The sequence below is a fragment of the Lipophrys pholis genome, assembly GCF_963383615.2.
Source record: "Lipophrys pholis genome assembly, chromosome: 8".
Taxonomy (NCBI): domain Eukaryota; kingdom Metazoa; phylum Chordata; class Actinopteri; order Blenniiformes; family Blenniidae; genus Lipophrys; species Lipophrys pholis.
In genome coordinates, this window is record NC_137630.1 from 12,441,648 (window position 1) to 12,459,487 (window position 17,840).

A 17,840-nucleotide genomic window follows, 5' to 3' on the forward strand; every position below is an offset into this window, starting at 1 on the left:
TGCAACAATCCACCTCCATGTGAAAATCAGTGCTTACCTCTTTTAAGTTTTGGCAAACTTTAATATATCATCTACATGACAGAAATCATGGATGAAAGATGGCTCCCTTAAAAAAAGAACACACACAAATATGTTGGAATCATAACTGTATTATTTAGATAGATTTAGCATTGTGCTCATCAGCTAATAACTCAACCGCTTGTTGTTACATATACATGTAGGTAAACGTTATCTGGAACTCAATTTTTCATTCTGAGGCCTACAATACTCAGGGTTCTACTTTCACTGGAGAGATCAAGGGGCAAGTGCTGTAAAGTAATTGGATAGGGATAATACCATATTATCCTCTGACAGCTTGGTCGTTTGGTTCATTGCTTTTCAGTTGGAACATTCACCTGAAACGATGGATGGTCAAAGCGGAAACATGTTACATTCTCGACAATTGAAGCCAAACTATGTTTTTTTGGGTAAACTGAACCTTTAATATGCCTTAAAAAATATATATTATTGGCCATTGATGATTTATTATTTGGCTCAAATTTCATTACCACACCAGGCATTTAAGGAAAGGTTTAAAAATGCTTTTTTTTTTGTCAATATTGAGCTTGTTAATATGTCATTATAATGTATTTTAATATGATTAGAGAGTAGAGATTCTTAGACTTGTGGTAATTCAATGAGACACGCTTGTCGTTTCTTAAATTCAAACACTGCGCAAGTCATTTAATCTTCAGACTTTAAGAGACAGCGTTACCTTTATCTTCACTTCCCTGGAGAAGCATCAAATCCACAGTTTTCAGGACGAACTTGAATGAATTGAAATTACTACCAAGGTGATTCAGCTGCACTACAGAGTCGTCACAGTGGATCACGTCACCTGGATGTCTTCTTCTTTCCTCAACCTGAGGAGTTTGGAGGGTTAAGGTCTTCCTCAGGGACCCACACAGTGGTGACCCGTCGGCTCCGACAATCAAACCAGGGAACTTCAAGCATTCTTATCTAACCTATAAGCTCCACCTCTGCTCCAATAACACAAAACCAAAAGTGAAAGGATGCAGACTATTAGACCGATTCTTCAAAAAAGTTGAATTCAAACAATGAAACTTCATACAATTTTCAGTATCTTTTGTTTAAAAATGTTTTTATCTTCGATCTATTTTTACCTTTATATGTAATGGGGATCAAAAATACAGTACCTTAAAATATGACAATACTTTATAAGATCAATGATTTTCCAATTTCTTATTTCAACCCGAGGTCATAAATATCATAATTTAAATCTTAGGAGGGCTTGAAGAGAGGCATTGATGTAAGACAAAAGTTAACACGAATATTGTTCATGTAAATCATATTAGAAAGTCTCATTGACAGTGTGACTATATGACGTGGGATAAGGCGTTTGTGGCGTATGAATGAGTCTGGCTTCGGGCAAGGATTGTAGAAGAAGTTTGTTTTTAGTATACCGACTCATTCACTTTGCCTCCTCTTAATAGAATTTTTTTTTTTTTTAATTACAACTCTAAAACAACCACCTTTACGTTTCACCAATGTGACACTGACTTCTGTGAACCCCCCTACACTCCGACTGAGCTCTCTGGCCTCCTCTGCCTGAGATCCAGAGAAACTACACATCTCAACGCCGACCTCCTGGGCCTTCGAAGGAGCTCGATTGTAAATAATGAAACGAAGGTGACTCCATCACTCTCGGGATTACGGTCGGCGGTCACAAGAAACCTGCATCCCTCCTTGTAAATCACATCAGACCGCTTTTGCTGCTCATGTAAATTTATTTGCTTTTCATTAAAATATACACTCAAGACCAAGGGTATCGAAATCATTTGTTACAGAAAGAGGTCGTATGTACACAGATGCATCTGATTGTAACACAGAGAAGTCATGGATCAAACATTAACACATATATTATGAACAGGCAAATGACATTTCCCTCTTTCCTCGTCATTGGATCCTTTCTCGCTTTCACACAATACTACGGAGGCTTCAAAAAGGCTTTTCTCTGTGACACTTTCCCCTTCACCTACAAAAGAGCATTGACATCTTTACAGCAGTCTTTTAGTACAAGATGATGATCATATCTTTACGTACATTTTTCCAGAAGAATCTATCACTCCAAATGTTTCTTTGATTCGCTTTCTACCTTTTATTTCTTCACAAAGTTGAAAACAAGAAGAAAAACTTTATTTATGTCTGAATAGGCGTCGTCTACGTGGAGCCAGTGAAACGATCTTTCCCAATACGGCCCATTTAACACATTTCAAGCATTTATATCAAGTCTGACGTTCGTCTCTTGTAGTATTGCTCTTCAGTGGCTGGCTTGAGTAACCTATAAAGGTGTCCAGTTGAGGCGAGCCGATACCCCCACCATTCATCGCATTACACTAATAATCAGTAATTAGGGACACGTACGAGTATTAGCTTAAAAATCTAGTACACGTACCATGATCTACTACACAAGTCCCACCAGTGCAAAAACAGAAGTACCAGAGTCTCTTAAAATCAAGTGTCATGGTTCATGAGAAAAAAATAAATCACCATTCAGTAAAATAACAAAACACTACCTTTTGGTGGAAGTCCGTCTTAGTCGACGTCCAAAGGCCGACGACTGACTCCAAACAGCCTGTTTCCCAAGTTTAACTCTTCTTTGTTCAAAGAAAACAATGCAGAGTCTTTGCTATGACGATGAAAAGGTTCTGCAGAGAAGTTGGAGTGACGGCTGCTTAAATTTTTGAACTAGATTTTTTGTTGGCCGCTACTTAAACAGTCGTATTTAATGGGTGCGGTCAATGAACGGCCGACATCGAAGACATAAAGTAAAACCTGAAGCTTGAGCAAAAACCTCAAGATTAAAGTCCTACAACTTGGCTTAGCTGTTTCCGCACAAACACCATCCTATTTAAAGACATTAAGCAGACTGTGAGCTACTTGTATTCCTGGAAATGAAAAGTAGTTTCATTTGGTTGCACTAATGAAGAATTCCTAATCTTGAAATCAAGCTTTGCGTTTTCTGTCCATACTTCTTGTGATTGGTAGTTGATGTTAAAAGGGAATTAAGTTATTAAAGCCTCTTCGTGTTATTTATTTAAAACATAAATATCCATTATGAGCCATGACCACAATCATGAGCCAAATGAGTAACAGACTGAAGAAAATACTCACTGATGGAGCAGATCTGAGGCCTCCGTTTGTCTTGATAAAATGTCTCCGTTTTACTTTATTAACCGCGTCCCAGCAGGGGAATGAAAGTGATCCACTTGTCCTCAGACACCAGGCGGACATCTCAACAACACAGACACATTTTCTGCATTTAATTTCCTCCAGAAACACATGAAATGACCTTGCATATATGATGGTCTAGAACCAGTGATGGAAAATGAAAATGTTGCCCATTTGTCCAGTATGATGACATCTTGTAAAGGCGAATCTCAAATTTATCATTAAAATGTCCATTGTTTGTCCAGTTATTTCATTACTCATAACTAAATAGTTTTGAGTGTCCAGTTAAATTTTTGTTTTTCATCCGAAACAAATAAGACTTGAAGTATTTCAGTTACACTCCAGGTAATCCTGGATTTTGTGGATTGACATCCATCCTTCAAATCAAACTCATTCTGAGTACTGAAAGCTTTTGGATGACGGAGCATTTCAGAAATAACGTTAAAAGCCAGTGTGAAGGCTCCAGAAGGGTTAAACTGCTCTGATCATTTCAGAAAACTGTGGAGGCTTGAGAGCAGCGGATCTGTGATTTACATGTTAAAAGCTTCTTCTGCACAGATGTGAGTGGATGATGGAGTGAAACAGTACTGGTGGAGCTTAATACACAGTACTCAGTACTGACTCTTCTACTTCCCAATGACACAAACAGATTTGATCACACGTGCATGCTGACAAAGTGAATAAATAAACAAACATATAAAAACAGACAGACAAGATGCTCCTTTTCCCTATTTCAGCCTGCAGTGAAAGAATCGGATCTTTGTTGCATAAGATAAAAAATAGACTTTCAGTTCCTGTGCAAAAGTCACTGTCTTCTCAGCAGTTTATTCTCGCCTCTCCACAGACAAAGAGGGAAACGTCGACCCCGTGTGGCGAGGAGAGGTTAGTGCAATCTGAACCAAGCAGGCTGGACGGAGGAAATCCCACTGCCGACACCGTAAACTTGTAAAAGAGGTCGTCTCTCCCAACATATCCCAGGATTTATTTGTGTTTGCTGTTCCACACGTGTCTTAATTTGTGAGATTTGGTTTCTTGACAACTTGATTAGCGGAAATGAGTGACGACAAAAAAAAAAAAAAGGGAGAAAAAGCTGAGCCACGAGAGCAAATTAAGCACGATTCATTCGAGAGCTCACGACACAGACATGGTCTTCTCCAAACGAAGGGACAGAGAAACTATGAGTGCCAATCATCCATCATGCCTAGTAGCAATGGTTCCAGGACTCGGGAGGTGCACGATGCCTCAGTGTGTGTGCTACCTGCAGACGAGCGAGCTGCTTACAGACGTCCTCGCCGGGGACGTGCTGAGTCGGATCTTTGAAGCGGGGATGTGTGCGATCGCAACGGGCAGGTGGAGTTACTTGCAAATGGTTTCCAGAGTGTCCAGGGTACGTTTGATGTCGCGGATTTGTGCCGCCAGGGTGTGTATGGGTTGCATGGAGCGGTCCAGCTCCTCGCAGCGAGCCATCAGCGTGTACATGCCCTGTGGACGCAAAGAACACGGGGAATGTCAAAGAGCTGTGATACTGCATCTAATGGGGCAATAAAATAAAAATGAAGAGACAGTGTATCTCACCTTTATGCTCATGTCTACAGACTCTCCCAGGCTGTCCACCGAGTCTCTGTAGGTCTGGATGTAGCCCACACTCAGGGCTGTCATCTAATGGACAAACAAGAGAGATCCATCACCGACACCGAATAAACGATCAGTCGTGTGCATAAAATTGCTCCTGTAATAGTTTAAAGTACTTTTACTTTTCTTGATACAATTCGGCTAAATTGAATGCAACATTGGCAAACAGTTTTATTGATGAGTTTTCCCAGAACTACTTGATTTACGACTCAGGGTCTTGGTACAGATTCAGACTTTTGTGATGAATTACACGACGAAAAATAGTCTAAAAACTTCTTGAGGCAACTGCCGATATTTGAGACTCACATTCTGGATGGTTCCATTGAGGCTCCGCATCATCATCTCCACACTGTGCGCCACTTCCTGTGTGTGCTTCTGAAGGTCCAATAGGACGGTGGGATCGATGGGAGGAATATCGGCTGGTCTTCGCGATAACCCCCGGCTTCGGTAGATGGGGCCCGAACAGTCCGCTGGGGGGGAGGGAAAGATTGTGTTATGAATGTGAAGTGACCGATGCTGACACACACCAACCGCAGGTACAACACCGCTTAAAGAGACAAACAGAGTAAACAAAACACAAACCCAGCTCAAGCGAAACTGAAGAATTATCCTCATTTGAAGAAACACCTGCTCTCACAAAAGCCACTCGACACATATTTTTACAAATTATGCACTTAACCAAAAGGGCACTCGTGCCTGGAGTCATTAAATCTTGAAGCACGCAACACACAGGTGGCTGATGGAGTTTTAAAAAAGGCGTTTTCATCCGTGAAAGAGTTTCCTGTCAGGCAGTGGCAGGAACTCAGTAATAAATCCCTCCAGTCTAAACAACGTCTGTGAGTCATCCATCTTAATTGAATCAGCAGGTAGCGGGAATGAGCTGCCACAGAGGGCATATTGACCGTGTTCCTGTGTTTAAATTGAGTGGCCAGTTTAGCTGACACTCCCATCCAGAGGGGCTTCTGAGTGAAGGGCAGTGCTTCGGCGGCTTCCTCCCTGAAAAAACCTGACAAGACAGACGGCTGGTAATGGACAAACCCCACAGACTCGAGCTGCTGGACTTTGGGAGATTCGCCAAATGACAGAATATATAGTATGCGTGTATGACCTTTAAGAAAATATATCGGTTTCCATCTGACTCTCTGCAGTCTCCTTCTTACATGGTCTGAGGCTAATTTATTCTGCTGGGAGAAAGGAGAGGGACGGCGAGAGCAGAGGAGAGAGTGCGAGTCTTCTTCACCTTTGAATTATTCAGCTAAACATCTTCCCCAGTGAGGAGAGAAAGACTGGAATGGATCCTGAGAGCCAGTCTGTGATGTGTATGAAGCTTTCTGTAACCACGAGTTCCCCTTTACCATGTCACCCCAGCTGCACTGCGTTTCATAAGATGAAAAGTTATCCAAACACACGCAAACAGGATTTTGCCATTACAGTGATGCAACAGTTCTAATGTTATCAAATCAAACCTCGATAAGAGTAAGTAAAGTAAGATGATTTGATCGCTATCAGAAAGGCTGCTGAACCACATATACATGTTTTCTGTGTGTGTGTGTGTGTGTGTGTGTGTGTGTGTGTGTGTGTGTGTGTGTGTGTGTGTGTCTATAAGAAAAGGTTAACTGACCTTGTGTTTACATGATTCCTGAGCAACGAGGAGATTTTTTTCAGAAACCTGAACAAGGTGTTTAGACATTATCCCTGTTTACACATTTCTGAAAACACAGCAGCATTTTCTAACCCAACCAGTCAATTTTAGCTTTACATGTTTGGCTCTTTTACCGATAGTATTTAGTGAGGAGACTACATGTATTAATACATGAATAGCTAAACCGTGTTGTACCGAATGTCATCTAATAACTGCTATTTTAAGTTAAGATGGACATCAAAAAATATGTAAATGTATCTAAAATATATTTAAAAAGTGATTCGGGACAAATCACATGACTGCTTGCATAAACACTGGAGAACATCCGATGATCCCGTTCATGACAAGTCAACAAACACGGCAATTAATTTGCTGAAGTGAGTCGAGTGCTTCAGCTCCTCTTTACCTCTCGTGGTTTGTAAATGACCGAAGCTATGAATAAATAAATAATTGAATGAAAGCTGACTGGGCCAAAGGGGAAAACTGTGTGCATTTCCACTAATCTGGTCATGAGTTACAAAGATTACAAAAAGAAAGATCTGCCTGAATGGAATAAGTTGGGTTCAGCTCTGTACTCACAGTCGCTGCAGTCCAGACTGGGCTTGGAGCTCATTTTGATCTTCTGCTCCAGGTTCTTGGTGATGAAGTTGGTCAGGTCTCCCTCGTGGCTAACGGTCCCCTCCAGCTCCAGAGCAGAGGAGATGGTGGCCCGCCGGCCCTCCGACTGCCCACTTCTGCCGCCGCCTCGGGCCCCTGAGCCACCTGCGAGACACACAAATACCAGCCGCTGGCTTAACTCGCTAAGAACCGGGGAAACGCTTGAGTCAACACCTCAATACTTGTTTACAATCTTTTATTCCTCTTGAGAGCTGAAAATGATCAAATGGAGGTGGTTAATGTGTATGAATATCAAGATGGGCTTTTTTTCTTTTAATATAAAAATGCAACTTGATGCTGCCATTTTTTTAAAAGCCTGTTTTCAACCTATGTAGATCTTTTGTATACGACTGCCTCTGTTAAGGGTGTTTGAAGGTTTGGATCCGACTACAATTCTCCTCTGAGGTTTAACCCTAATAGCAAATCACTGACACACCACTCTGAGTTGTATGTTTGGGTGAGTTGGCCTCTACTGGCCACCTGAAGACTGACTCATTGGTTCACCTTCAAATACAAGGTAATTCCCAGGCCCCTGCCTTCCTACTTATGTGAGCTTGTTGTACAGAGAGAAGTGGTGGCTGTCATTGTTTTCATTCTCTAACTATATTCTCTCTATTTGTTGCATTCCTTACATGGAATATGTTGCAGAAAGACGAGAGACTTAGATACTCACACTGAGTGCTTTTAAATCTAAACTGAGAGCACTTGAACATGGTTCTATCCAGCTTCTATACCGCTTCCATTCTGTTCATTCCCAGCTAACTGTGGGCGAGGGAAGGGTACACCCTGGACAGGTCGCTCATCTATCACAGGACAAACACAGTGACACAACCACAAACACACACACCTCGGGGCAATTTAGTGTCGCCAATTAACCTCAGGTGCATGTTTTCAGACTGTGAGAGGAAACCCGCATACACACAGAAAAGCCCGGCTGGTATTTAAACCCATGACCTTCTCGCTGTGAGGCGAGAGCGCTAACCACTGTACCACCATGAGGCCCTGAATTTTAGTTCCACGTGAGGCAATAGTTTTTTTTCATGATGTGCTGATTTAATTTTAACCTAACATTGTCTTACTTGTGTTTTAAATGTGTGAATTAGTAACCGTTCGATAATATCTCCTTCTATTTTAGCACTGATTCTCATGAAAAACTGATTTTTAACCTCAATGGGACACCCTGGTTAACGAAAACCTACACATAAAAAGAAGATAAAGTCTTTTGCTGCCGATGATGACCGATTTGATTTTGCAATGGGTCTTTAAAAAGGTGGAATCATATGGACAAAAAGATGTCATATTTAGCTTCGAAGGTTCAAACTCCAGTTAACAAGGTCAAAGCTCTCCGACAGGCATCTACCTCCGCACGCTTGGCTGATTTCATCCAGGCTCTTGCTATCCTGCATCCCCCGGACATTGCGAACCCACACCTGGGCCATGATGTGAGGAGGACAGGGGGCGTCATCTGAGGGGAGGAGCGGAGTTTGAGGAGACGAAGAGGACGAGGTGCTGGGGCCAGGAGCTGAGGAGGAGTAATGTCTCGAGGACTGCGAACATAGGTGAAGAGGTGGAATCCAGAAGAAGATGGGTGAGATGGAGAGGCCGAGTTAAATCACTGCTTATTAATTAAGAACACATCATAGACATGTCTACTGCTATTTAAAACTCTACCCTTCTCTTTGATAGACAGCTTCTGTTCTCGCTTTAAAGTTTATCCAGTGGAAAATCTATAATTACCTTCCTGTCAGTCAGCCGGCTGTACTTCATTTCAAGCATACCAAAATCTCTGTGGACTCTGCTGAAAAGGAACCGAGATCTGAAGGCTCACCAACTTTCCTCTGCACTGGCACTTTGTTGACATTGTTCTCGATTCATCTCTTAACTCTCATTCTCTCTCACGATAACCTGCGGCCCTTCTGCTTTAGCTGAAACGTCAAAAGAAAAATCCCAGAGCTCACCTCAGCCTCTGCTCTCTTTCCTGCATGCTGATTTCTCCATTTGCTTTCATTTTTCTCATCGTCCTCCTCATCTTGTTTCTCTTTCTCTCCATCTTCCTCCTCCTCATCCTCCTCTTCTGGGCAATCAGCACCTTCATCTAACGTCTCCGCCTCTGTCTGCTGTCTGTCCGCAGTCATGGCGCCTCCTCGCTGAGACGACTCTTTGGACTGTCCAAGCTGTGCCGATTCCCACAGACCATCGGGATGATACACAGTCTCAGTGGTCTGACAAATGTTTGAGTTTTTGGGTGCCGAGTCAGTGTCTTCCGTGCTTGTGGAAGCAGAGACAGACGAATGTGCCGTCTGAGAACTGAGTAACGATAAACCAGACATCCTCCCGCCAATGTCCATCTCTGTGTCCAAATGGCCTTTGCCATCATTCACTCTGTTCTCCGCGTCAACATGGTTCCCTGTGTGTACAATGGGCCTGTCTGCTGAATCCTCTCCGGGATCGGGCAATGTGCTCCCCCCACAGTGCACCGACACGGCTCCGTGGGGGCCGTTCTCCAGAGCAACAGGAGTCACAACCCCGTTAGGTGTTTCTGGCACTCCAGTGCCAGTCACAGGGGAGAGACTCATCCCTCCACCTGCTGGAGAAAAGAGAAAGCATGTCACTGTAATACAATGCACATGACTCCCGTTTCGTGACTATATTAGCAGGTTTTACCATGTTGACCGAGTACTACTGCTTTTTGAATAATTCTGTCAATACCATGGCAGGTCTAAACACTAGTTTTTCAGAAACAATACTATGCTTCTGACATTTTTTTTGTGCTTCATCATCAGTGCAAAGATCCTTGCAGATCACAAGCAGGTAAACCATCATCCACGAGCAACGACTGAAACTCTTACAGAAACAGCGTGAGCAGTTGAAAGTTAACAGCCTTGCACACAGACCTACAGTGGCGATCTGTAGGCAGTGCAGCTCAAACCAGTGAACTTCTGGTCACAAGCTTGCTTCCCCAATCTTTGAATGCCAACTCCATCTAATATTACCTTGTGAATATGAGTTGATGTTCAATGCTAAAGGATTAGACAATGTGGGTGAATTCTTCCCTTACAGCACACTAAGTTTTAAGTCCACCACCTGTTTATCCATCCGTTAATCTTCTAGACCGCTTGCAAGGTATTTTACAGGATATAGCAACTGGAAACAAAATAAGGACACGTCAGCAAATGTAGCTACAGATTTTATTCACTTATGTTCTATACTGCTTGGATCCGCAGTTTTGAGGCGAGTCAGCAGGGTAGCCGAACCCATACCAGCTGACTACGGCAAACACAGTAAGATAACCACACATCCACATCTACAAGGCACAACTAGCCTCACATAGATGTCTGCAAGCTGTTGAATAAAACCCGGAACCCCAAAGAAAACCCATCGATGCACAGAGAGAACATGGAGACTCCACACAGAAAGGTCCCCCAGACCCAATTCGAACCAGATGTTCCTGCTAACCAACTTATCATTGTGTAGCAGGTTTACAAATGAACAATAAGGTTTTCCAGCTCACATTACACTTAATGCAATATGTGTTTTACTATGTAATTATATCGCCCTTATTGAATATTGTTGATTCAGTTTTGCTGATTCAGTTTTACTGGTTTGAAGTCCTCTCCCACTCAGTCTTATGATCAACTAACCCAATCATCTCTGAGTTTGAAGGAAGACTCAAGTAATAGAAGTGGAAAAAAAATATTACATTAGTTATCAAAAAAGAGATCAGTTGAAATAGCCTGGAACTGTGAGTCGGTTGGTGTCGAGAGAGTTTTTAGGTTTTAGAGAGTGAAAAATATAGAATAGGCCTTTCATTTGTGTCTTTGGTTGTTTATACAATAATATTAAGCCAGCTTCACTCAATGTGAATAAATATGTTCCAGTTACAGCTGCCAAAAACACCATTACAGTCTTAGTTTTCAGAATCCCTCCTGAGTGAACTAGAAAGGAGACTGCACAGTGGAGCAGCCCTCTCGGCTCAAAGCAAGAATGTCGTGGGTGCAAATACCGGGCTGGCCTTACTGTGTGGAGTTTGCGTGTTCTGCCAGTATGTGCGTGGATTTCCTTCGGGCACTCCGGTTTCTTCCCACAGTCCACAAACATGCATGTAAGGTTAATTGATGACGTTAAATTGCCCCATGTGTGAATGCGAGTGTGTGTGGTTGTCAGTTATTTTGTGATGGACTGGCAATCTGTACAGGACAAAGTGGTATAGAAGGAGGATGAAACTAGAGAGTGATGAAGGGTAACCTTTCTTCTGACTTTTTCTGAGGAAAAGCCAATGAACCAGTACTTTGGAAAGTAAACTATAAACAAGGTAATATAAACATCAGACTTTTCTGCAGAGCATCACCAAAACAATGAAGTAAAACAGTTGTTGGCAGTAGAGCAGTTCTATCAAGTTGAAGCATTGTAGATGAATAATGCAGTAGAGGGATGTGGCCTGTGTGAAAATTAGATCAAATATCCATAGACATTTCACAGGTTAGGAGTGTTGGTGTGATACTGATTTACTGTCACGCAGCTGACATTCATGTCCTGGTTGTGTGGATGGAAGACTGACCATCCTAAAGATGTAATGTGTGATCATGAAACAGCTCTGACCCTGGTATTTTCAGAACAGGCTGGTTGTGGAGGATCAGTCTGGTTCTAGCGGATCAGTCTGGTTCTAGAGGATCAGTCTGGTTCTGGAGGATCAGTCTGGTTCTGGAGGGTCAGTCTGGTTCTGGAGGGTCAGTCTGCAGATAATGTGCGGTGCTCGGTACCATTTTACAATAAATGACGTAATATCACGACGTTGGCTTTAACCCCACAGCTACACTCATTGTTAACCTGCTCCTTCAAGACTTCCACGGGGCAACTTGCAGAGTAGGTTGTTTGCTAAAAAAACACAGAAATAGAGAAGTGCAAGCCTGCGCTCGTGGATGAGGAAGTGGCTGTGTCGCCTTGTTAAACGCTGTTAGCGCAGTGCGGCTAACATTAGCTGTCCCGGGGCCTCTGAACCACAACATCTCCACTGCTCTCCTTCTATTATCTGACACGCTTTCACAATGAAGGCAATTAAACTTCATCATCGATAGTTATGTGTCGATGTGTTCACGCAGTGTCTGTAAAGTGCATTTAGGTAAAGTAATCACTCACCAGAGCAGTTTAAACCTGGAAGATGTAAGCCACCACCGAGTCCGACCGAAATAATCCTCCCCTCAAAGTTGTTAACAAACAAACGTTCCGCCTCACAAAACTACGCTTGACAATAGTAAAAGAGATAACAACGACCACTACTTCCAAACAATATTTAAAAATATTAATCAAATTTGATATGCTTTTATTCGAGTTTGTTCTACATTTCGACAATAAGTTATTTTAGTTCCAAATCACCTCGTTCCCCAGTGCCATTCCTGTTAGTGAGTCTAAATCAGTAATATAGCTTTAGTACGCAAATGAGTGCACATTTTCATGCTGCTTCATACTACACTTATTTTTTGTATGTATACATTTCTTTCCCACGTTTTGCACTTCTTTTGTTTAGGTATTGTACATAATTTTGACCTATCTTGCATTGTTTTCTTTTACCTTCTAATTTACAGCTGGCATTCTCTGTGAACAGCAGAGAACAAATTTCATTGTACAGGGGAGCATTATTTTATTGATGTGCATATGACATTAATCTTTGAAACTTGAATAGTTCTTTAGCTTTTAAAGCTGATATTTGTCTCTATTAAGGATTATTTTATGTTGCATGTATAATAGTAATTAAGTATAAAATATAGCCCATTAATACTGAAGCAAAATTAGCAAAATTAGTTTCCTTTCGAATCTCCACGGTCCATTCTGCATGCATCGATGTTATCCCAACAGATGGAGACAAACACCACAGGCTCTCTGCCTGAGGGCTACAAGAACAGTACAGTGTGTTATGGAGATTTTATCCTGCCTAGGGTTTTAGTATTAGAGCACTAAGAAATGAGGAGTCAAGGCAGATTAAAGGGTCATCCAGGTTGTCTGTCATTTCTAGGAATAACAGAGCCACTGACATTTAACCTGCACACGTTAGAGTTCATTATAAGGTTGTTTTGGTTTTTTTGGTTGTTTTTTTTAAAAATCTTTTAATGGTCTTGTCCTGTCTTACCTTGCTGAGCTGCTTCATTCCTACACTCCCAGTTGGTACCTCCAGTCAAGTGATCAGCGGCTCCTGGAAGTACCGAGAACAAAGAGGAAGCTCAGAAGAAAACACAACCTTCTCTGACGATGCTCCAAAACTACGAAACGACTTACTTTTGCAAATTATACAGTTTGCTTCACAGTTTGTCTTTACATCTGCTCTTAAAACCAATTTTTATTCCTTGGCTATTTTGTTGTTGTTTTTTAACAGCATGAGACTTTGTTCTTGTGTCTTTTGTTTTTATGACAATTTAGGTACAGCAGTTGAGTTCCACTGAGTTGAGTTGAATTGCCATCTCTTTCGCAATAATAAAGTATTTTCTTAGATTTTAAAAATTTTACAATTCTTTGAAGTGAGGATGTATTTCATTGTTATATAAAACACAATTTGAAGAAAGCTATTTTGAAAAAAAGTTGTTAATGTTTAGTTTAATTGGCTCCATGCTTGTCTTCAGTGAATTAGTAAATGTGAAAAAAAAAATGACATTGAGAATATCTGTGCTTTGAACCCTGACTTGGAAATGTTGTGGTTTCTGGAAAACTCTGCAAAAGAGTGTACAGGTTAAGATTATACATATCATGTGAGCTAAATTCCATATAAGGACCAAAATGTGGTCACGGCAGGTTTCTCTGCGTTGCCTCTTTGACAAGACACCTCGCTCAATTCTCGAGGAACAAAGTGTTGTTTGGTCTTTTAGTTTTCGAGATGTATAAAATCATCCTAAGCGACATCATGCCTGCTTGGCTGCCAGCAAAGCCCTGTTTTACAGACTTGGGGAAGGAAACTGGAGTCCATGCCTCAGTTGGTTTCCTCCCTGGACGTTATGCAGGCTCAAAACCCTCAGAGGTCTGGAGCTGATCACGGAAAGCAGAAGACTCCAAGTGTGCATGCCACCAAATTCTCCTCCTCTTCCATTTCCAAGATTCTTGGGTTCTGGGATAAACAGATACTGAACAAGTTATTGCTATAATTTTAAAGTATATATTAATTCAAAGAACTGGGAACAATTGTTCCAATTGTATACATGAAATGTTGTATATGTCAAGCTGTAAAGTATATTAGATTCAAGCTATGAAAATGGCATTTTCACCCTTGATCTGATCTCATTCCTTCACTTTGGTGAATCTCTTTAAATCTCAGTCATCAGAAAACAAATTTCAATAGAAAAGAGGTTTTATATACCAAAATGATGGACACACAAGTAAATAATGTCAACCATCAATATAGTTGTAGTGTTTTCAGCTTAAAGTCATTCAACAACATTGCCAAAAACATCCATTTTCATTCTGGTTGCCTCATAAGCCCAGGACTGTATTACAAAACAGCTCTTATCAGAGGTATTCAAGACAATAAATACCATTTAGACACCAAGCAGGTGGTGTTTATCTTTTCTCTCATAGTGATCTCTTCCAGAAATGGCCTTTAAATTGTTTAAGCTTATAATGAAGTGACCTTGACAGAGGCTGGAATAATGAGAATACCTTGATTTGGCCTGTTTGTCTCTGCAGTGGAAATCAAGCCCGTGTTTGTGGCTTTTAAAACCTTGAATGTGGTCACAAATGACAGACACCGCTGCACAAGAGGAGAGAGGGCTCAAAACCGCACTGCCACCACATCTGAAGATCTTGTAAAATTTCTAATCTAACCCCTTGCATTCAAACCAGCTGCGCCCTCGCTCTCAGTGGAGATCCAGCTGCCTCATCCCATTTGTTGCATCTCCTTATTTGACGAACATCAAAGTCTGAAAAAAAATATTACCTAATTATACAATTAGACTTCAGAAATAAGCCTTTACCCAAAACGTCCCAGTTACCTTTCCTCTTTGAGGACATTACTCTCAGAGAGAAGCGTTTTTACCCAGACATATAAGTGCCACAAGAAAGGCAGGATTTGGGAAAATGATGGATACAATCCAAACTGGAAGCACGTGTCCTGATACTAACGTGGTTTTTGCATAATTGAAATTGGAGACAGAATGTTTAAACACTCACTGCCAAAACAACAGTCACATGCGTCATGTCAGATACCCACAACTGACATATACAAACATTTTAGGTGGGATATTTCTGAGGAAACATCTTTAACATGCTCAGAAGAAGAAGAGTTGCACCTTTCTAATGCTGTTATTATTTTGTTTGTTGTTGTTATTGACTGTGAATCTACAGATTCACATTTTGATACACTTTGACTTCATCTATTGAATGGGCAGACCAGTTTGCTCAGCTCTGCCATCTTCTTACCTATTTTAAAATGTATCCACCTGATAGTTATCAAACCGTCTTTCAGTGGACCACACAAAACACATCAAATAACTCTACTTTGAAATCTAAGCAAAGCAGAGCTGCATATTACCTCTCATCCGTCCCGTATCAAACTCAACCGATATCTCAAATCTCACTCCCTACATGGTTTGTCTCATGCCAAATAGATTTCGTCTCGGTTATAGAAAGCTATTACTGGTTAAAACAAAATGTTGTTTTTGATGGAAAACATTAGTCAGTACCAGATCAAATGTGAAGTGACTGGCAAACTCTCCTGGATATAAATTGCTCTTTGCCCAGTGCTAGTTGGCATAGACTCCAGCCCCTGCAGCCTTAAACTGAATTAATTAGGTGTAAAAGACAGATGGGTGGATCTTTGGCAAATGAGGTGATGTTTTCGATGTGGTTTATTTGTCATCAGTGAAAACCACGAGTTTATATTTCAGTATATTTTCCCTACAGCCCACGAGTTGCTACTCAGTAACGGTTAGGGTTACTCGCCTAAAAGAAGTGCTGTTAGATCATCGTACTGCCGCCAATAGCCTGAGAACATGAGCAATACTCCACCCGCTGTCATTTCTCGGGACAAACCTATCACATCTGTCAACTGAGAAACTACCAGTCCAGCTGTAGGAGAATTTGGAAGAACCCATTCACCCTCGTTCATAGTCGTTTACAGCCCCTTGGTTCAGTTGAACCTGTAATCCACCCATGGATGCCAGTGGACTTTAGCCAGACATCATTTCATTAATATTAAATGACATCCAGACATACACTATAGAGTGGTTGTGGTTGCAAATTTGCATACCATAGGAAAGTGGTCGGCTGGCATTAGGTATGCTCTTTCTTCTGTTTTGTTTATTGTCATGGGGGAAATGATCCTTGGAGGAGTGTCTCTTTGACTTTCTCAAAAGTTTTCATCACTGGAGAAGATGATTGATGAAGTTATCGAAAATGTTTGGACAGGAGGTCTTGTGGTTACCAGCAAGAGGAGAGGGCACCATCAACAGCCACAATGTCCTTAAATCTCGCCCGGAATTAGTCCCAGAGTGGCAGAGGACTGTCTGAGGCATTAAACTGTAAAATTCAATCTTCAGCATGAACACACAGTTTTATTCAGCTTGAAAACTTTTCTGAAAGGGATATTGTGGTGAAGTGTACGAACCGCTCATTACACCGAAAAGGCACATTTATGAGCAAAAGGGTAAGAAGGGGCCTTTCTGGTTGGCTGAGTGGTGGAGAAAGAAGTCAAGCGGATATGTGAGTCATTCTGTGCGGCAAATGCCAAAATCCTCCCCTCCTGAGCGCTCGTTTTATCGACCAAAGTGTTCATTGTATTTCCCAACTCCGCTGTGTGTTTTTTATTGAATACTTTAAAGGGAACAGACAATACCAATAAATATAAAACCATTTTGAGTCACCATCTCTATAAAAACAGTTTCTCTACAACAACTTGTCATCGAGTTGGTATTGAGCTCCTTTTGTTAATTTTGCACATCTCCCGGAACAGATCATTTCAGAAGCGGTTTTCGTAAAGTGTTTCTGTCATTGTCAGGAAGACGTGACGGAAGTCTGCTGCGGTGAAATTGCAGCCACAGATGGCTGTGAAATTGTCAATGTTGGCCCCATGGGTTTTATTGTCAAATCTGGTTCCGTTTGTGCACTGAATGCCTCGCAGTCTACAAAAGGGGATCGACGGGAGTAGAAACCCAAGCAATAAGCACGCTTATTTGTCTCTGACTTTTCACCTAAATTTCCAAAGATCAGTCCAACAAAGTTTGTAATTCTTTTTTGTTGGAAGTCTGTTCCAATTTTTGTAGTGTGATGTTGAGTGTGGATGGTTGTCTGTCTTTTGGACAAACGATCTCTGAACTCTGATATTTGTGTCAAGGATTGCTGATTGGGGAAGGAATCACAGGCGCTTGCTGGGGAAAAGGGAAGATGGAGGAAGCAGCCAACAATAAACCATGTTGTCGAGACAAAAATCCAAACAGAGAAAAGCACAAGGAACATAGATATCACAGGAACACAACCAATGCTGAAACACAGCTGAACTGGTAAACAAGACACACAGGAAATGCCCAATATGCGACAAAGCCACCAGGTGAAAACAGTCACACTCAGGCACAGGTGAAACACATGAGGGCAGGGAACAGCAATCAGACCCGAGGAGGGGAAGTTAAGGAGCCTGAAACAAAAGACAGAGTTAGAATTTCAAAAGAACTAAAACATGAACCATGGCCTTTTGCACAGTGTGGGA

General features: G+C 41.5%; 1 protein-coding gene across 1 annotated transcript; it reads right to left on the bottom strand.

The window, feature by feature from the left end:
• Positions 1–1,771: 1,771 nt before the first annotated feature.
• Positions 1,772–12,354, bottom strand: borcs6 (BLOC-1 related complex subunit 6). The gene is made up of 7 exons (XM_080469187.1): positions 12,299–12,354; positions 9,121–9,749; positions 8,523–8,709; positions 7,085–7,267; positions 5,170–5,333; positions 4,807–4,890; positions 1,772–4,713 (listed from the first exon to the last, which is right to left on the bottom strand). The coding sequence occupies exons 2-7, from the start codon at positions 9,736–9,738 to the stop codon at positions 4,588–4,590; spliced, it is 1,362 nt and encodes a 453-aa protein (XP_080325313.1). The 5' UTR covers positions 9,739–9,749; positions 12,299–12,354; the 3' UTR covers positions 1,772–4,587.
• Between the last annotated feature and the right edge of the window lie 5,486 nt (positions 12,355–17,840).